Below are 22,329 nucleotides of genomic sequence, written 5' to 3' on the forward strand. Positions count from 1 at the left end.
GTATTCAACCCCCTGAGTCAATACATGTTAGAATCACCTTTGACAGCAAATACACCTGTGAGCCTTTCTGGGTAAGGCTCTAATAGCTTTCCACACCTGGTTGATTGGTTGATAATTATTGATAGACAACCATTTTCAGGTCTTGACATAGATTTTCAAGCAGATAAGTCAAAACTGTAACTCAGCTTCTCAGGAACATTCACTCTTCTTGGTAAGCAACTCCAGTGTAGATTTGGCCTTGTGTTTTTGGTTATTTTCCTGCTGAAAGGTGAATTAATCTCCCAGTGTCTGGTGGAAAGCAGACTGAACCAGGTTCTGTTTCTTTTTTATCCTGAAAAACTCCTCAGTCCTTAATGATTTCAAGCATACCCATAACATGATGCAGCCACCACTATGCTTGAAAATATGAAAAGTGGTACTCAGTAATGTGTTGTATTGGATTTGGCAAAAACAAAAACACACTTTGTATTCAAGACAAAAGTAAATTGCTTTGCCAATTTTTTTTGCAGTATTACTTTAGTGCATTGTTGCAAACAGGATGCATGTTTTGGAATATGTGTATTTTGTACAGGCTTCCTTCTTTTCACTCTGTCAATTAGGTTAGTATTGTGGATTAACTACAATGTTGTTGATCCATCTTCAGTGTTCTCCTATCACAGCCATTCAACTCTAACCTTTTTAAAGTCACCATTGGCCTAATGGTGAAATCCCTGAACAGTTTATTCTCTCTGGCAACTGAGTCCTGTCTGTAACTTTGTAGTGACTGGGTGTATTGATACACCATCCAAAGTGTAATTAATAACTTCACCATGCTCAAAGTGATATTAAATGTCTACTTTTTTAAATTATTACCCATCTACCAGTAAGTGCCCTTCTTTGCGAGGCATTGGAAAAACCTCCCTGGTCTTTGTGGTTGAATCTGTGTTTGAAATTCACTTCTCGACTGAGGGACCTTACAGATAATTGTATAAGTGGGGTACAGAGATCATGTTAAACTAATATTGCACACAGAGTGAGTCCATGCAACTTATTATGTGACTTGTTAGGCAAATGCTTACTCCTGAACATATTCATGCTTGCCATAACAAAGGGGTTGAATACTTATTAACCTAAGACATTTCAGCTTTTCATTTTTAATTAATTTGTAAAAACATAATTCAACTTTAACATTATGGGGTATTGTGTGTAGGCCAGTGACAAAAAACTCAATTTAATCAATTTTAAATTCAGTCTGAAACACAAAATATGGAAAAGGTCAAGGGCTTTGAATATTTTCATAAGGCACTGTATATTAATAGTTTAGAGTGAGCAGTGAGGGGTGGACGAGTTGTTGGTTTGGTTAATGAAGTAAAGAAACTTTATCCAAATGGGTCTGCCATATCCAGTTGATTAAAATTGTGATTTAATCAGAGTAAAGAAATGTGGAATTGGACAAGGTGTGTGATGTGTTTTCAGGTGTCAATAGTACTACCCTGATCCCTCTCTCTGCCATCGCCAGTAGATTGAAGTCATGATTTAATCCTAGTATCATAGTTGATTAAAATGGTGATTTAAATCAAAGAAGTATGGATTTGGACTGTGTCATGTGTATTCATATGTCAGTAATACTACCCTCTTCATCCTCTCCTCTCTTCTAGATCAATAAGGAGTGTGTAAGGGGCCTGTGGGCCGGCCAGCAGCAGGAGCTGGTGTTCTTGCGCAACCGCAACCCAGAGCGCGGCAGCATCCAGAACTCCAAGCAGGCCCTCCGAAACATGATCAACTCGTCGTGCGACCAGCCACTGGGCTACCCCATGTACGTGTCCCCCCTCACCACCTCCTACATGGGCACCCACAAGCAGCTGAGGAGCATCTGGGGCGGCCCTCTCAGCCTGGACAGCATCAGGACCTGGCTCTTCTCCAAGTGGCTGCGGTGAGTGCTGGCTGCCAAGGGGAAACAGAAGAGTATCCTTTATCAACCAGTCTGCTAGAGCTCTGCTCCCCTATGGGTGGAATCCAATCAGGGACTTTTCTGCTGTGACAGCACCACTCTTTCCAAACCCTATAGGGCTAAAGTGCTGCGACATGTTTGGCTGCATCCAGAGAGATTGAAATAACTAACTGACCATTAGCATCTTCTGTTAGGCTAATGGAACTTTTATGTTTAGAGTGTTTATTGGCTGGAGGTACGGCTGCACTGTGTAAGCCTTTTATAGGTCCATGCTTTCGATTGACATTAGATGTAGATTTTTCAATTCAGATTCATTGCCCTTGAGTTAAACATCATTTTAATAGAGCTGTCGGACGGCATATAAAGGTAATATAAAGGTAACACACACACGCTATGTGTGTGTGTGTGTTGTGTTGCAGGGTGCGGAAGGATAACCTGACCAGTTGTAACAGTGGTGTGAACATCGAGGATGTGGACTGTGCAGGCGGCTCCTCTTCTCTGAGCCACAACCCAAACTCCATCACCTCCCAGAGCCTGAGTCTTTACCAGGCCAGGCCCAACAGGACCTCTCACGCCAATAGGCAGCACGCTGCAGGTTTGGTTCACCAGCTTTTCTCTACTGGAGATGCACACGTATGCTCAACAAATGCAATACATGATACGTTTAAAGGGATGGTTCACCCAAGTTACTAATTTACATATTGGTTTCCTTACCATGAAAGCATTACACATCTAAGTAGAGTACATTGATGTGTCTTGCACAGTTATGTTCAGGGTTTTGCCATGTTAGGTTCTGACATCTATGTTCAGGGTTTTGCCATGTTAGGTTCTGACATCTATGTTCAGGGTTTTGCCATGTTAGGTTCTGACATCTATGTTCAGGGTTTTGCCATGTTAGGTTCTGACATTTATGTTCAGGGTTCTGCCATGTTAGGTTCTGACATCTATGTTCAGGGTTCTGCCATGTTAGGTTCTGACAGCCATGTTCATGGTTCTGCCATGTTAGGTTCTGACAGCTAGGTTCTGCGAGCTATGTTCATGGTTCTGCCATGTTATGTTCTGCCAGCTATGTTCATGGTTCTGAAACGTTAGGTTCTGCCAGCTATGTTCATGGTTCTGAAACGTTAGGTTCTGACAGCTATGTTCATGGTTCTGACATGTTAGGTTCTGACACGGACTGTGTCTTCTTTTCTTTATGTGCATCCAGCCAGGAGAGAGTACCGGAGCCGCTCAGTGCAGCCCCAGAGCCAGCGGCCTCCAGTCACCAGCCAGTCAGGGCCCATCCTGGACAGCCAGCAGGTGTCAGCTTCTGCCAACGGCCTGGTGCAGCGCCTCTCCAACAGCCAGCTGTCCTTCAACACCTCAATCGCCTCCATCTTCTCCCAGGTGCCGCGGCTCTCCACGGCCGGGGGCCAACTGAGCTCCCAGCTCCAGGCTGCAGCCCACCACCGCTCAAGCCAGGTGTCCTCCTCCAGTTCCACCCTCAGCCTGCTGTTCGGCAAGAGGAGCTTCTCCAGCGGTCTGGTCATTTCCGGCTTGTCGGCGGCCGAGGGGGGCAACACCACGGACACGCAGTCATCCAGCAGCGTCAACATCGCCATGGGTGGACCCTCCTGCCGGTCCACTAGCCGAGCCACACAGGTAGAAGCTCCAGCCCGATAACATATTTAGTAGCATTTATTAAGCTTAATTCATGAGACTATATTAACGTTTAACTATGTTGTGGTTACCTATGTTAGCATTTAATGTCAACAGTTGATTGGGGACACTTGTCAGAACCTTTAAATAAGTCAAATTCAAATGAGACTAAATTTGCTTTTTAGTTGGTACAATGCATCAGATTTCAGATTGTATTAAATAAATGTAATGAAATAATTCTGAATGAATTTTTAAAAATCTATCTTTTCTCTGTTGCCCCCCAGTGGACATCAGAGCCCTACGAGAGTATAGATGCAACCTACTCCAACACTCCCAATGGCGTGAAAGACAACAAGCCTTCAAGTGACAAAGGCTGCACACAGGTCGCAGATAAGAGCCAGGAGGACACAACAACTTCTGAAACCCACGAACTTCCAGAGCAAAAGACTATCTGAGACCACCAACACCTGCCTCACTCTGCAGCATGTTCAGCCCCAGTGTTCTGAATGTAAACAACAATGCCTGTTGCTCGAGTGACAAAATAAACTTTTTTGTAAGAAAGACAACTCCTGCACCGTTCATGATCCTATACCGGGAGGGTTGTCCAAAGGGTTGTGAATTATGTGGTGTGTTAATAGTGTACTAAAAACTCATAAACACTTAACAAATTAAACACATTCAAAGGTTCAGTCGTGTTCAGGGTGTCGCTGGATCACTGGATTCATTTCATACTGTGGAGTAAATGTGAACAATAATCACAGATCACTTTAAGGATATATCTGGTGCATGAGATATGGGCACTTTCCATGGACTGATGTTAATTTTTCACAATGTGCTCAGTGTACCAATAAAAAACCTAACAAAAGGTGCTTGAAACAAAGTTTTGAGCGTTCATAAATTGGAAAGTATTTTGTCACTTTCTAAAGGTTGTATCTCTATTGGTTGGTGAGGTGCTGGCTGGGAAAGTACAACACATAAGCCTTTTCTCAATTGTGCAAAAGTAAGTCCTCTCCTCGACTCCTCCGTCTTCCTCTCCTCCATGACCCGGAAACTGATAATTGGTCCCCATATGTTTTGAGTGTCAATTCGTTAATAGGTGAACAGAGGAGTTTGCTCCTCTCCTCGATTGCCTCTGCAGAGGATTCTCAGGTGTATCCTACCGCAGATGTTTTCTTGTGGGAGAAAAGCATGCATATGTTTAAAAACAATACACAACTGATCCTTTTAAGTATAGATTGTCTAGCACACCTCCATACGTTTATTTTTACCACACTAAGGGTAAAAACCCTCTGAATGGCACACATACACAATCCATGTATCAATTGTCTCAAGGCTTAAAAATCCTTCTTTAACCTGTCTTCTCCCCTTCATCTACACTGATTGAAGTGGATTTACCAGTGACATCAATAAGGGATCATAGGTTTCACCTGGATTCACCTGGTCAGTCTATGTAATGGAAAGAGCAGGTGTCATAATGTTTTATACACTCAGTGTATATAAAACAGGAAAATCCCGTTTCTGACTGCACTGGGCCTCTAATGAAATGATGGGTGTCCATATTCGCTCTTTAAAGGACCTTTATATCAAATAGTGTCTGTTACAGGTGAGTAGGTTTCAAAATATATAATAATACTGGGAGAGATGGAGACCCGCACACTGTCGAAAATGAGGAAAAATCCAAAACAGGTTTAAATGCAAAAATAGAGATTATTTATTGGGACATCATGATGCCCAAAAAGTGCATTGTGCAGAAAAGTTCATAATGTAAGGTGAAAAAACAAAACAAACGTTTCGGCATCAAGCCATCAGGGTTGCGTTCAGTATGCCAGAACGGTACACAATGTTGAATTCAACAGACACGGAAACGGTACTGAACGACCAGTTAAAAAAAATTGTGATTATGGTGGCCCAGAGGGCAGTTACCATATTATGGTGTGCTGCACGAGTTTTGCGAATTCAGATGGCCACACCCATATTGATCAGGTCAAATCCACCAAATGATCTTACTAGATCATGTCCCAAAGTGAGTTGTCGAACCGAGTCGACTGGAAGTCAACCAAAATAAAAGCATAGTGTGTATGAGAGAATGGAGGTTTAAAAACTGATGGATTGCTACATGACTTACACACATAGTGCAACATGCAATACAACAGATCCAATTTTCTCTAAAACCAGTTTATTAAAAGGTGTACAATGTGCTCTGAAATTAGAGAGCCAGAGTTTGTTAACCAGTGGTGAAATAACAGTTGTCAGCAGTTGCCCAATATCACACCAATATTATGGTGTACATGACAGGAGGCTGGTGAGGGGAGGACAGCTCATAATAATGACTGGAATGAAGTGAATGGAATGGTATCAAACACAAGGAAACCATGTGTTTGATGTGTCAATACCATTCCATTCCAGTCATTACTGGTCCTTTGTAGTTCAGTTGGTAGTGCATGGTACTTGTAACACCAGGCTAGTGGGTTCAATCACAGGGACCACCCATTCTTAAAATGTATGAATGCATGACTTTAAGTCACTTTGAATAAAAGGCAATAAATGGCATTTATTATTCATATGAGCCCGGCGTCCTCCCCAATAAAGGTGCCACCAGTCGCCTGTGGTGCACATGCTTAATGTTGAATGCATTCAGATATAAGGCTGGATCTAATGTTGCCCGTCTGATGCCAATGCTACATTGGAGTCATTCAACGTCTCTAGATTAGCTGAGGTGATTTGTCTAGAAACAATTTATCCTTGATTGCGAAACGTTTTTGGAAACCTTCAACACTCAGCTTAATTATCATCCAAAAAATAACTTTACAAAATAAAATAAAAAATAGACTTACTTACTGTTAGCTGTTTTACCACAGATTTGTTTGACACAGCTTCGAGACAAATTTCTTTGTGTTCCCGAGTTTCCATTTAGCTAAGGAAGTATCACAGTTCAGTTTAATGTGCAACGCATAACACCTATGTGTGGTTAAACGGCGCACAGTAAGTTTACCTTCTGTATTTGTAAAATTATTTTGGGGTGATATGAAATTAGTTTCTGGAGTTTCCAAAACCGTATAACACGCAATCTTTATTAACTTTTGACAGAGCGTTGGGATTGTTGTACACATTGGCTCCACTGTGGTTGAGAGCTAGATCTAATGTAGAACGATAAAGAGCCTGCAAATTATAGAAAAGCAGTTGGGAAATGAATGTTTCAATTTCAGATACTTATTATTAAGTCAATGAATGTGAATAAATGAAGGTGGTTAACTTCTAACCCCAGTGCCATATCTGCAGTGGCAAACATTTTGATTGTGCCAAAATCTTGCACATCCAATATTCTACTCATTATGACAGTGCGAGACATGTTTTATATATTGTACATTTCATGCATATACATTTGAACAAAGAACATCACATTTAGGGTTAGATTCAATCCAATCGCCCTTTGCCGGCTATGCACCTATTAAAGGCAATGTTTCCGTGTTCACGGAGACCGGAAACGCTACATAATGTTTTTTTATTTGTTATTTTTATTTAACCTTTATTTAACTAGGCAAGTCAGTTAAATAACAAATTATTATTTACAATGACGACCAAACCCGGCCGACGCTGGGCCAATTGTGCCCCGCCCATGGGACTCCCAGCCTGGATGTCAGCTCAATCGGAAATTACCATTAAATGTCAATCGCGCTATAATGGGATCTTCCTCGATCACTATTTATTGGATACAGAGTAAAAAATATTAAAGGTGTCTCAGGCAGTATTTGGAGTATCTAAATATAGTGTAACCTTAACCTACAGTGGTGTAAACTACTTAAGTCGTTTTTTGGGGTATCTGTTCTTTACTTTACAATTTATATGTTTGACAACTTTTACTTCACTACATTCCTAAAGAAAATAATGTACTTTTTACCCAAAAGTACTCGTTACATTTTGAATGCTTAGAAGGACAGGAAAATGGTCAAATTCACGCACATCCCTGGTCATCTGTACTACCTCTGATCTGGCCGACTCACTAAACACAAATGTCTGGGTGTTGGAGTGTGCCTCTGGCTATCCATAAATAAATAAAATTAAAAAACAAGAAAACGGTGCCTTCGTGTTTGTTTAACATAAGGAATTTTAAATGATTTATACTTTTGCTTTTGATACTTAAGTATATTTTATCAATTACATTTACTTTTGATACTTGAGTACAGTATATTTAAAACCAAATACTTTTTGACTTTTACTGAAGTAGTATTTTACTGGGTGACTTTCACTTTTACTTTAGTAATTTTCTTTTAAGAAATCTTTACTTTTACTAAAGTTTGACAATTGGGTACTTTTTCCACCACTGTCGATCAATGTATAGAGAGAGAGCAGTGCTGTAAGAGGGTGCAGTCCAGAAATTAGATGAGAGCTCTACCATCTATGCCAAAAGCCTGTGCCTCTGATGGCGACAGTAGAACTGTGATCACCGCATTCTACAGTATTCCCATGCTAGAGTATTCACTGCATGCCATAGACGTACATAGAGGCTGTCAGTCAGTCAGGACCAACACATTTTCAGTGGTAACCCTCATTATGGGCCATACAATCACTACCCTCTGGGCATCAGTAGATACCGTCATTCTGGCTCCTATATGGCTGTAAGGCAGTTTTCAGGCTGTTGTGAAAGGGTTCATGGATACTTGTTAGTCAGTGAGACCAGTCTCAGATACAGACCACCGTTACGGCTCCACGTCAGTCAGCACCTACGCAATCGCCTCTTTCAGAACCATATATACTATTCTGCCATTCTATCTCTCTCCTGTTGGATTGGGGGCTTTAATGTTTGCCAGAGAATACCTGGAGTAGCTCTTGTTACCATCATGGGGGCAGTAGTTGGTTGGGTTTGTGGAGGTAGGGGGCATGTAAAGGGATCCCATTAAAAACTTAGAGTCAAATGTTTTCAGAGCCTGCAGCTGGTTCAGAGCCCTCCGACTGATTGACATCTCGGAATGGCAACATCTCATAATAAGCTGTTAACTGGGTTGAGTGCAGACAGAAACACTTTGTTCTGGACTGGGGCCCGTCCAACCCAAACAGGCCCTCGCACCTGAATCTAATCCCACCTCTCCACACTGCTGAGGCTGTGGGGAAGGGAGTGAGAGTTTTGGGAGGCTAGGGGAAGGAGTGGGGCACAGCTTTTTTTTACTGGGTGAGCTCCGTTCCAGACTATCCTACCAACGGGACATTAAAAACTGTAATATCTTATGTTTCACCGAGTCGTGGCTGAATGACGACATGGATAATATACAATTGGCTGAGTTTTCCCTGCATCGGCAAGACAGAATAGCTACCTCCAGTAAGACGAGAGGTGGTGGTCTGTGTCTATTTGTCAGTAACAGCTGGTGCGCGATATCTAATATTAAGGTAGTCTCTAGGTTTTGTTCGCCTGTCTATATTTTTTGTAGCTGTCTAATTACCACCACAAACCGATGCTGGCACTAAGACTCGCTCAATATGGAAGTGGTCAGATGACACGGATGCTAAGCTACAGGACTGTTTTGCTAGCACAAACTGGAATATGTTCCGGGATTCATCCGATGGCATTGATGACATCATCCCCACAGTGACCGTACGTACATATCCCAACCAGAAGCCATCGCTTACAGGCATCATCCGCACCGAGCTAAAGGCTAGAGCTGCCGCTTTCAAGGAGCGGGACACTAATCTGGATGCTTATAAGAAATCCCGCTATGCCCTCAGATGAACCATCAAACAGGCAAAGCATCAATACAGGACTAAGATTAAATCCTACTACACCGGCTCTGACGCTCTTCAGATGTGGTAGGGCTTGCAAACTATTACGGACTACAAAGGGAAACCCAGCCGTGAGCTGCCCAGTGATGCGAGCCTATCAGACTGGCTAAATGCCTTTTATGCTCACTTCGAGGCAAGCAACACTGAAGCATGCATGAGAGCACCAGCTGTTCCAGACAACTATGTGATAACGCTCTCCGTAGCTGATGTGAGTAAGACCTTTAAACAGGTCAACATTCATAAGGCCGCGGGGGCCAGACGGATTACCAGGATGTGTACTCAGAGCATGCATGGACCAAACAAAAGTGTCTTCACTGACATTTTCAACCCCTCCCTGACCGAGTTTGTAATACCTACATGTTTCAAGCAGACCACAATAGTCCCTGTGCCCAAGAACGCCAAGGTAACCTGCCTAAATGACTCCCGCCCCGTAGCACTCACGTCTATAGCCATGAAGTGCTTTGAAAGGCTGGTCATGGCTCACATCAACACCATCATCCCGGAAACCCTAGACCCACTCCAATTCGCATACCGCCCCAACAGATCCACAGATGATGCAATCTCAATTGCACTCCACATTGCCCTTTCCCACCTGGAAGTCTAGGCCCAAAAGGCTCCTTAACAGCTTCTACCCCCAAGCCATAAGACTGCTGAACAATTCATCAAATGGCTACCCAGATTATTTGCATTGATGCCACCCCCTTTTTATACACTGCTGCTACTCACTCTTTATTATCTATGCATAGTCACTTTACCCCTACCTATATGTACATATTACCTCAATTACCTCGACAAACCTGTACCATTGACTCGATACCCCCTGTATATAGTCTCGTTATTGTTATTTTATTGTGTTACTTTTTTTACTTTAGTTTATTTATTTAACTCTTCTTTTTTTTTTTTACTGCCTTGTTGGTTAAGGGCATGTAAGTAAGCATTTCACGGTAAACTCTACACCTGTTCGGCGCATGTGACAAATAACATTTTATTTTATTCAAAGTAATTTCTGAAAGAACTAACTTACTTTTAATCCGTTACATTTTACCAAATCACTTCAGTTACATAGATTTATATTATTGTATCATCGCTGTTGGATTAAAACCTTGTAACTCCAAATTTGTTTATTATTATTGTAGCAGAGTTAAAATGGTTATTCCATCAAACTTCTAATTATTAGAATAGTACACAACGCAGAACAGAACAACCAGGTTAAGGGTCAGTGGCCAAAGCCCGCGAACAGGAATATTCCAAGTTCAGACAGAAGGGGGAGTCAGATCGCTATGATCGGCAGGAACTTTACTTTTGGTGTCTATTTTTAATTGTTGCGCTACTGGTGCTACCTGTTGATGTTAGGTAGGCAGCTACAGTAGCTGAATGATGTTAACATCTTCGGGTTTTGTTTGATTAAATGTATTTTATTTCATCTGGGTGCTTGTGTCACCTACTAACACCCTGGTACTACCCGTAGCTCCCGTTCTCCTCAGTCCGAGAAAACACTGAGAGAGGAAGGTATGTGTTGCAGATTAGTCTGTAACGTGAAATAAATAAAACATCCCAAGGTTAATGCTGTAGATATTGTTATAAGGGGGTGTGAGACTATTGAAACATGTAACTTTCTTGTTAATTGTTATTAATATAGTTTACAGAGTGCTAAAAGTGCTGCTGTTGCTAGCTAACGTAAACTCACATAAACTTGTACATCGCCTTGGTCCGTACAATTGCCCTTATTTTAGCGCCCCAAAAACGTAATACTTCCAGATCAACTGTAATGTCAATACCATTGTAAAGTACAATTTCTCCCCTTTCCTACAAAATCGATTACATGACCTAAACACTGCCCGTTTCTGCATAATTCAAGCAGGCAATGAGCCCCGTCGGATCTTTTTAAAAATGGCGGGTGGGGAAGCGAAACTAATGCGTGGTAGTGAGAAGGACAGATGTCGTGTGGGAAAATAGCTTTTTTCACTCGAACTGTCCAACTTATCACCTTATCGCCTCTAAAATGTAAATAAAACACTATAACGAGTTTATATAATGTTTCATTACATACCTATTTGAAGGTTTGTGTTGAATTTGAATCGGGTTTTTAGGGCTGTGCTAAAGTGATCTTAGAAGTAAACAGCGGCTTTGAGAATGATGATCGCATGCAATGATGACGAAAAAAGTTTGTAGCCTCGTTTGAATGTCGCGGTTACGCACATTTGTATGGAATGGGGTGAGTTTACGTTAGCATGCCTTTCTGTGATGCAGACGGTTAGCTGAGCTGCCGACTGGTGCTGGCGTTGCATTGTGGGAGATGTAGTTTGGTCCTCTACAGTTGAATGGAATAGAGGCGATTTCAAGTTGTAACTTGTTTATGTTGCAGTGTTTTTGTACATGAGTTGTTGTATTTTGGTACTGTCAACACTGAAAGCACCTAACAATGTATTGGGGATGTGAGACGGGATATGTGTTTTACCTTTCTTCATGCTCCTGTGTAGAACAACTTGTCAGATTGTGCATTGGAGACTGTTGTGTTCCTGTCCTGTCTTTTCATAATACTATTGCAGGTATGGTTCTATTGTCTAAGAATTAAGATTATACATTCTTTGTATTAAGGACTGGTTATTATTTTATAGTATACATTATGGCTTTATGTATGAGTGTGATTGGGTGAGTCCGAGAAAACACTGAGAGAGAAAGAACAACTTGTCAGATGGTGCATTGGAGACTGATGTGTTCCTATCCTGTCTTTTCACAATACTATTCCAGATCAACATAAAAGCCCAAAAGACAGCCGTGGTGTCACTCTTCATTTCTTGGTTCTCTTGTGGTACATAAGAAACCCGCTACATTATGTACTTTCTTTTTTTTTTAACATGAATCGATACTAATTGTTCACCTTTATGTCTGTATGAACGTTTCACAACCTCTTGACCAATAAAGTGTATTCAAAATAGCTTGTCATCAAAACTCTGAGAAAAGTTGTCTGTCAATCCCCGTGTCTCCACCACGGCTCTTGAAGTGAAGCACGCAGCTTCACTGTTGAGAGTTTTGTTCGTGTGTTCTTAGCCAGACACGATCAGAGGTAATTTATATATATTTTTTTTAAACTTTTACCACTTTTTCTCCCCAATTTTGTGGTATCCAATTAGTAGTTACAGTCTTGTCTCATCGCTGCAACACGATGGGACAAGAACATCCCTGCCGGCCAAACCCTCCCCTAACCCGGACAATGCTGGGCCAATTGTGCGACAGAGCCTGGACTCGTTTTTCTGTTACACTTTATTACCTTCCACCTTTGTAATATTAAATATATCTGGAGTAAGATAAGTATTTCTCAGATATAATTCTGCTGTTGATATTGTGTTTTGAGGGAGAGTGCAAATGAAATGGCTAGCTTTGGCTAACCTAGGATCTGACAGACATGAGTTTAATCTCATGTTTTTAGCTTTCCATATGATTTCGGTTTGTTGGCTAACTAGCCACCTTGTCATTGGCATAACGAGTGAACAAATTAATCAGATGTGTGTGACAATAGCTAACTAGCTATCACATTAGGTTGCCACTAGATATTATGGTTAAGCTAGCTAGCTGCATTGTCACCCATGTAGCTAGCTAACGTTAGCTAGATCAACAGGTCAGCCCAGAGCAGCATCCTCCCACTACGTTGCTCTCTCCCACTCTGTGTGTGTGTATCTAAATGTCATTCTGTTTTAATGACAAGGCCTGTAAGCACATATGTCATACAGTGAGTGCATCATCTAATTAAGCTTACCCCTTGACTTATTCCACATTTTGTTGTTACAGCCTGATAAAAAAAAGTTAAAAAACTTTTTGGACTTGGAAAACATCATCAAACTCAATTGCCTTTTCTTATAAATTTTTTGTTTGGCTTTCCCACATTTCAAATTCAGTAGGGAGATGACAAGCCTAGTCTACGTGAAGTGAATATGTTGGGTCCTCTTCACTAGCTGACCACCACTACCAAGACCTGTGTCAAGATCAGTTACTCACCCCACCGGCCCTCCCCTTAAACTCTATGTATAAGAGAGCAGGTCTGGAATCAGTGTGGCAGGATAAGATGATTACACAGCAATTTTACATGACGGTTTTTCTGGGGGGGGGGATAACAAGGAGGCAACTTGATTTAACTCGGATAGCTTTTATTCAAATGTTTATAGTGCAAAAAGTTAAACAATTAGTAAATCATGCCGCAAGAGGTACCCGATCAGGGCAAATAGGCACTGGAACAAATAAAGTCAAATCTGAGCGGTGCCAGATTCTGTTCCGGCTCAAATTAAGCTCTGGAAACGCAGCAGTTGGCGTTCCCTAACAGAAATATGCAAAAACCCTCGGCTAGGATCTCGCTAGCTTATGCTTGGCTCTGCCCACCTCCTTGCTTGTTCCGCACGCTGTGCATAATTGGCTCCCATTGTAAACGACGCCGATGTGCACATGCTCTTTAAAGAAAGGCACATGCACTTTAGACAACAGTTCGCTGATAAAGTGGAGAGGTTACATAATGAGATATGAATGAGCAAGATCATACATTTTTTTTTATTGGCAGCCAAGCACCAATCATCATGTCACCAGCATACAAAAAATATCCTTATAGATATGTATTGGAAATCTGCATCAAGCTCATCAATGTGCGAAGTTCATTCTAACTTATTTAATTTGCCTAATAAACTCTTCATGCCTTTTCCACATCGTGGTGGGAGGACAACAAAACATATCATTGTGTGACTCCACATTTACCTCGACTCCACATGATGGTTGGGGAGGGTACGTTATTTCTAATAAGGGTTACATGGAGTTCTCTGAAATAAAAATGGATGGCCCTCCCTTCAGCAGTGGCATGCATTCATGGATGCCAAGGGAAGCCAGGTTCCCCAGATATTTTACAAATAAAAATTCTAACATTAACTTTCATCTCTCTGTGTTTTCATAATTTTCCTTAAATTCGCAAGTGGCTGAATCTCACCAGAGAAATCATCTGAGCAAGGGAAACTGTGCCCCTCTGTCTCAGTATGTGTAGCCCATGTATCTGATGCTTTCTGGAACAAAAGATGTTGCCGCCATAACATTTGATTGATTGATGCCAGCAAAGATTTGGCCTCCCTTGATTGAAAAACTTATAAAACAATTTGCCAATCAGCGTTGAGCTGAGGTCATCTGTGGGTTGTCCTGGCGCAGCAAAACTCTCCCAAAAGGAGGCCAGTTTGGATTTGGCTCCACACCAATCAAATCACATCTTGAGCAAAACGTCATCAGTCAGAAAAACGTGTCTGTTTCTGGTCTGCTGGTGTTGATGTCCTGTAGTAGCTAGCTTGCTAAATCGGCCCTTTCCTAAGCCATGGATGGAGATAGGGATTTGGACTTGTGGTTTTGCTGGTTCATTGTTGCCCATGCAAAGAAGTTACACTAGCAAGCATTTTAGCTAGGTAGTCTATGAAAACAAAAACTAAAAGCGTTCAACTAGTCTACAAGTAGGGTGAGTCCCACAACTTAAAAAAAAAACACACACGATATTTTGCAACATTGATTGGACTAAAAGGTTTTCGGTATCTTTAAGTTTCTTTTCAGTGTATTAAACTAAGCATACAGTGTTGTGAAAAAGTATTTGCCTCCTTTCTAATTTTCTCTACTTTTGCATATTTTTGATACTGAATTATCAGATCTTCAACCAAAACCTAATATTAGATAAAGGGAACCTGAGTTAACAAATAAACACAACAATTACATACTTATTTCATTTATAACAACGTTATGCAACACCCAATGCCCCTGTTTGAAAAAGTAATTGCACTCTTACACTCAATAACTGGTTGTGCCAACTTTAGCTGCAATGACTCCAACCAAATTCCTCCTGTAGTTGTTGATCAGTCTCTCGCGTTGCTGTGGAGGATTTTTGGCCCACTCTTCCATGCAGAACTGCTTTAACTCAGCGACATTGGTGGGTTTTCAAGCATGAACTGCTCGTTTCAAATCCTGCCACAACATCTCAATTGGGATTTGGTCTGGACTTTGACTAGGCCATTCCAAAACTTTACATTTGTTGCTTTTTAGCTATATTCATGTATACTTGATTGTGTGTTTTGGATCATTGTCTTGCTGCATGACTCAGCTGCGCTTCAGCTTCCACTCCAGCTCACAGACGGATGGCCTGACATTCTCCTGTAGAATTCTCTGATACGGAGCAGAATTCATGGTTCCTTCTATTAAGACAAATAGTCCAGGTCTTGAGGCAGCAAAGCATTCCCAAAACATCACACCACCACCACCACCATGCTTGACCATTGGTATAAGATTCTTACTGTGGAATGCAGTGTTTGGTTTTTGCCAGGCATAATGGGACATATCACAATCTCTTTCAATAATGACAGGAATGGAGGAGGTCTTTATTACAGTGAGATTGCTAAGGTGAACACCGCCATGTTTTGTTTTGCTCAACCTAGGTCGAGGTACAGACACGTTCTCAATGGGGATAGCTGAGCTGACTACACTGACTGTGCTAGTGGGAGACTCCATTAAGCTGGCAGTCTGGCTAACAGCCCGCTGCCTGGCCTGCACCCCATCTCATTGTGGAGCTAGAGGAGTTAGAGCTCTGTTTATGTTCATAGATAAGATGAGAGCACCCCTCCAGCTAGGATGGAGTCCGTCACTCCTCAGCAGGCCATGTTTGGTCCTGTTTGTGGGTGAGTCCCAGAAAGGGGGCTAATTATCTACAAATTCTATATTTTGAGAGGGGCAGAAAACAGTTTTCAACCAGCGATTGAGTTGTGAGAGTCTGCTGTACAGCTCATCACGCCGAGTTAATCTATGCAGCCTACTCAATCATTTTATATAGCGTTCCTCACTGAGTTCCCTGAATTCCCATTGGACCTTGTAGTCATGGCAGATAATATTCTAATTTTTGGTGGCTTTTGATATTCACATGGAAAAGCCCACAGACCCACTCCAAAAGGATTTCGGAGCCATCATCAACTCAGTGGGTTTTGTCCAACATGTCTCCGGACCTACTCATTGCCACATTTATACCCTGGATCTAATTTTGTCCCGTGAAATAAATATCGTGCATCTAAATGTTTTTCCTCATTATCCTGGACTATCGGACCACCATTTTTTATTACGTTTGCAATCGCAACAAATAATCTGCTCGATCCCAACCAAGGAACATCAAAGCCGTGCTATAAATTATCGGACAACCTAAAGATTCCTAGATGCCCTTCCAGACTCCTTCCACTTACACAAGGATGTCGGAGTACAAAAATCGGTTAATCACCTGAGGATCTTAATTTAACATTGCGTAATACCCTAGATGCAGTCGCACTCCTAAAAACAAAAAACATTTGTTACAAGAAATGTACTCCCTGGTATACAGAAAATATCCGAGCCCCGAAGCAAGCTTCCAGAAAATTGGAACAGAAATGGGGCTCCACCAAACTGGAAGTCTTCAGACTAGCTTGGAAAGACAGTACCTGTGCAATATTGAAAAGCCCTCACTGCTGCTTGATCATCCTATTTCTCCAACCTAATTGAGGAGAATAAGAACAATCCTAAATGTATTTTTGATATTGTCGCAAAGCTAACTAAAAAGCAGCATTCAACAAGAGAGGATAGCTTTCACTTCTTCAGCAGTGATAAATTCATGAACTTCTTCGATGAAAAGATCATGGTCATTAGAAAGCAAATTACGGACTCCACTTTGAATCTGCGTATTTCTCCAAAGTTCAGTTGTCCTGAGTCTGCACAGAACTGCCAGGACCTAGGATCAATGGAGACACTCAAGTTTTTTAATCCTGTATCTCTTGACACATTCAGGAAAATAGTCATGGCCTCTAAACCGTCAAGTTGCATACTGGACCCTAATCCAACTAAACTACTGAAAGTGCTACTTCCAGCTCTTGGCCCTCCTATGTTGAACATAATAAATGGCTCCCTATCCACCGGATCTGAACCAAACTCACTAAAAGTTGCAGTAATAAAGATTCTCTTAAAAAAGCCAAACCTTGACCCGGAAAATGTAAAAAACTAAATCGGCCTATATCCAGGCCAGGTTGCAATTGTAAATGAGAACTTGTTCTCAACTGGCCTACCTGGTTAAAAAAATATGAAAAAAAATAAATAATCAAACCTCCCATTCCTTTCAATTTCTTTTGAAAAGCTGTTGTCCAGCAACTCACTGCCTTCCTGAAGACAAATAATGTATACGGAATAGAGGTCGACCGATTATGATTTTTCAACGCCGATACCGATTATTGGAGGACCAAAAAAAGCAGATACCGATTAATCGGCCGATTTTTAAAATTGATTTGTAATAAAGACAATTACAACAATACTGAATGAACACATATTTTAACTTAATATAATACATCAATAAAATCAATTTTGCCTCAAATAATGAAACATGTTCAATTTGGTTTAAATAATGCAAAAACAAAGTGTTGGAGAAGAAAGTAAAAGTGCAATATGTGCCATGTAAGAAAGCTAACGTTTAAGTTCCTTGCTCAGAACATGAGAACATATGAAAGCTGATGGTTCCTTTTAACATGAGTCTTCAATATTCCCAGGTAAGAAGTTTTAGGTTGTAGTTATTATAGGAATTATAGGACTATTTCCCTCTATACCATTTGTATTTCATTAACCTTTGACTATTGGATGTTCTTATAGGCACTTTAGTATTGCCAGTGTAACAGTATAGCTTCCATCCCTCTCCTCGCTCCTACCTGGGCTCGAACCAGGAACACAACGACAACAAGCCACCCTCGAAGCAGCGTTACCCATGCAGAGCACTCCAAGTCTCAGAGCGAGTGACGTTTGAAACGCTATTAGCGCGCACCCCGCTAACTAGCTAGCCATTTCACATCGGTTACACCAGCCTAATCTCGGGATAGGCTTGAAGCACAGCGAAGAGCTTCTGGCAAAACGCACGAAAGGGCTGTTTGAATGAATGCTTACGAGCCTGCTACCGCTCAGTCAGACTGCTCTATCAAATCATAGACTTAGTTATAACATAATAACACACAGAAATACGAGCCGTAGGTCATTAATATGGTCGAATCCGGAAACTATCATCTCGAAAACAAGACATTTATTCTTTCAGTGAAATACGGAACCGTTCCGTATTTTATCTAACGGGTGGCATCCTTAAGTATAAATATTCCTGTTACATTGTACAACCTTCAATGTTATGTCATAATTACGTAAAATTCTGGCAAATTAGGCGGCCCAAACTGTTGCATATACACTGACTCTGCGTGCAATGAACGCAAGAGAAGTGACACAATTTCACCTGGTTAATATTGCCTGCTAACCTGGATTTAGCTAAATATGCAGGTTTAAAAATATATACTTCTGTGTATTGATTTTAAGAAAGGCATTGATGTTAATGGTTAGGTACACATTGGATTATATCCAACGCAGGACACGCTAGATAAACTAGTAATATCATCAACCATTGATTGATTGTTTTTTACAAGATAAGTTTAATGCTAGCTAGCAACTTACCTTGGCTTCTACTGCATTCGCGTAACAGGCAGGCTCCTCGTGGAGTGCAATGTAATCAGGTGGTTAGAGCGTTGGACTAGTTAACTGTAAGGTTGCAAGATTGAATCCCCCGAGCTGACAAGGTAAAAATCTGTCGTTCTGCCCCTGAACGAGGCAGTTAACTTCTCTAGGGTAGGGGGCAGCATTCGGAATTTTGGATGAAAAGCATGCCCAAATTAAACTGCCTGATTCTCGGACCCAGAAGATATGATATGCATATAACTGGTAGATTTGGATAGAAAACACTCTAAAGTTTCCAAAACTGTTAAAATAGTGTCTGTGAGTTTAACAGAACTGATTTGGCAGGCGAAAACCTGAGAAAAATCCATTTGGGAAGTAGTTTTTGTTGTTTTGTAGTTTTCTATTCAATGCCATTACAGTATCCATTGACTTAGGACTCAAATTGCAGTTCCTATGCCTGCCACTAGATGTCAACAGTCTTTAGAAATTGTTTCAGGCTTGTATTCTGAAAAATGAGGAAGTAAGAGCAGTCTGAATGAGTGGACCCTAAAGTGTCACAGAGCTTTTTCATGCGCACGACCGAGAGAGTGCCTTTCTTGTTTACCTTTTATATTGATGACGTTATTGTCCGGTTGAAATATTATCGATTATTTAGGCTAAAAACAACCTGAGGACTGAATATAAACATCGTTTGACATGTTTCTATGAACTTTACGGATACAATTTAGATTTTTTGTCTGCCTGTTGTGACTGCGTTTGAGCCTGTGGAGTACTGAAGAAAACGCACGAACAAAACGGAGGTTTTGGATATAAAGAGACTTTATCGAACAAAAGGAACATTTATTGAGTAAATTAATGTCTGCTGAGTGCAAACATATGAAGATCATCAAAGGTAAGGGATTAATTTTATCTCTATTTCTGACTTGTGTAACTCTTCTACTTGGCTGGTTACTGTTTGTAATGATTTGTCTGCTGGGCTATGTTCTCAAATAATCGTAAGGTATGCTTTCGCCGTAAAACATATTTAAAATCTGACACCGTGGTTGGATTCACAAGAAGTTCATCTTTAAACCTATGTAAAATAACTTTTGTTTTCTGAATTTTTATAATGAGTATTTCTGTAATTGAATTTGGCGCCCAGCAGTTTCACTGGCTGTTGAAGAGGTGGGACGCTAACGTCTCACGTACCCAAGAGAGGTTAACCCACCGTTCCTAGGCCGTCATTGAAAATAAGAATGTGTTCTTAACTGACTTGCCTAGTTAAATAAAGATTAAATAAAGGTGTAAAAAAATACCGATTAATCGGTCGACCTCTAATACGGAATGCTTCAATCTGGTTTTAGACTAATCATAGCACTGAGACTGCACTCGTGAAGGTGGTAAATTACCTTTTAATGGCGTCAGACCAAGGCTCTGCATCGGTCCTCGTTCTCAAAGACCTTAGTGCTGCTTTTGACACCATCGATCACCACATTCTTTTGGAGAGATTAGAATCCCTAATTGGTCTACACGGACAAGTTCTTGCCTGGTTTAGATCTTATCTGTCAGAAAGATATCAGTATGTCTGTATGGATGGTTTGTCCAAATCAATTGTAAGTTTCGACCACTATTGTTTTCACTATATATTCTACCTCTTGGTGATGTCATTCGGAAACACAATGTTAACTTTCACTGCTATGCAGACAACACACAGCAGTACATTTCGATGAAACATGGTGAAGCCCCAAAATTGCCTACCCTGGAAGCCTGTGTTTCAGACATAAGGAAGTGGATGGCGGCAAATGTTTTACTTTACTCGGACAAAACAGAGATGCTAGTTCAAGGTCCCAAGAAACAAAGAGATCTGCTGTTGTATCTGATCTTGATGGTTGTACAGTCATCTCAAATAAAACTGAATGACCTTTGCATTACTATGGAACCTGATCTCACTTTTGACGAACATGTCAAGAATATTTCAAGGACAGCTTTTTTCCATCTTCGTAACATTGCAAAAATCAGAAACCTTTTGTCAAAATATTATGCAGATAACCTAATCCATGCTGTTGATATTCCTCTAGTGGTGTGGGGGCTGTGCTTTGGCAAAGTGGGTGGGGTTATATCCTGCCTGGTTGGACCTATCCGGGGGTATTGTTGGACGGGGCCACAGTGTCCCCGACCCACCCCTGTCTCAGCCTCCAGTATCTGATGCAATAGTCTATGTGCCGGGGAGGCTAGGGGCAGTCTGTTATATCAGGTGTAATTCTCCTGTCTTATCTGGTGTCCTGTGTGAATTTAAGTATGCTCCCTCTAATTCTCTTTCTCTCCCTCCCCTCCCGGAGGACCTGAGCCCTAGGATCATGCCTCAGGACTACCTGGCCTGATGACTCCTGGCTGTCCCCAGTCCATCTGGTCGTGCTGCTTCAACTGCAGTTTCAACTGTTCTGCCTGCGGCTATGGAACACTGACCTGTTCACCGGACGTGCTACCTTGTCCCGGACCTGCTGTTTTTCGACTCTACCGCACCTACTGTCTCGACCTCTGAATGCTCGGCTATGAAAAGCCAACTGACATTTACTCCTGAGGTACTGACCTCTACAACCACTGTGACTATTATTTGACCCTGCTGGTCATCTATGAACGTTTGAACATCTTGAAGAACAATCTGGCCTTAAATGGCCATGTACTCTTATAATCTCCACCCGGCACAGCCAAAAGAGGACTGGCCACCCCTCAGAATCTGGTTCCTCTCTAGGTCGCTTCCTAGGTTCCTGCCTTTCTAGGGAGTTTTTCCTAGCCACTGTGCTTCTACATCTGCATTGCTTGCTGTTTGGGGTTTTCGGCTGGGTTTCTGTATAACACTGTGACATCTGCTGATGTAAAAAGGGCTTTATAAATACATTTGATTAATTGACCCATGTCTGTGCTGACTTGTGGTAACTCTGTGGTTCTAAATCAGTAATTGTTTAGTAAACTGTCAAACATCAACTTGCTTGACCATGCTGCAGGTCATATAACTGTCTGTTATATGCAATATTTGCTTTGTGGGCTATAGTATATACAGTGCATTCGGAAAGTATTCAGACCCCTTGACTTTTTCCACATTTTGTTACGTTACAGCCATCACTACACACAATACCCCACAACGACAAAGCGAAAACAGGTTTTAGGAAATTTTCGGTAAATTATAAAAAATATAAAACATACCTTATTTACATAAGTATTCAGACTCTTTGTTATGAGACACGAAATTGAGGTACTTCAACAAAGTACTGAGTAAAGTGTCTGAATACTTATGTAAATGTGATATTTCAGTGTTTTATTTTTTGTAAATTAGCAAACATTTCTAAAAACCTGTTTTTGCTTTGTCATTATGGGGTATTGTGTGTAGATTGATGAGGGAAAAAAACATTTAGTCAATTTTAAAATAAGGCAGTAACCTAACAAAATGTGGAAAAAGTCAAGGGGACTGAATACCTTCCGAAGGCACAGTATATAGGGTACCAGTCAAAAGTTTGGAC

General features: G+C 41.2%; 1 protein-coding gene across 2 annotated transcripts in view; it reads left to right on the forward strand.

The window, feature by feature from the left end:
• The window catches only part of pcnx2 (pecanex 2), a 29,115-nt gene extending 24,649 nt beyond the window's left edge, over positions 1 to 4,466 (forward strand). For both annotated transcript variants that reach the window (XM_071409449.1, XM_071409450.1), the window contains exons 31-34: positions 1,638 to 1,912; positions 2,350 to 2,525; positions 3,138 to 3,571; positions 3,853 to 4,466. In XM_071409449.1, the coding sequence (XP_071265550.1) occupies positions 1,638 to 1,912; positions 2,350 to 2,525; positions 3,138 to 3,571; positions 3,853 to 4,023 (1,056 nt within the window). In that variant the 3' untranslated portion in view covers positions 4,024 to 4,466. The remainder of the gene's footprint in view (positions 1 to 1,637; positions 1,913 to 2,349; positions 2,526 to 3,137; positions 3,572 to 3,852) is intronic.
• The last annotated feature ends 17,863 nt before the right edge of the window (positions 4,467 to 22,329 follow it).

This window comes from Salvelinus alpinus, chromosome 7 (assembly GCF_045679555.1).
Source record: "Salvelinus alpinus chromosome 7, SLU_Salpinus.1, whole genome shotgun sequence".
NCBI classification, from domain to species: Eukaryota; Metazoa; Chordata; class Actinopteri; order Salmoniformes; family Salmonidae; genus Salvelinus; species Salvelinus alpinus.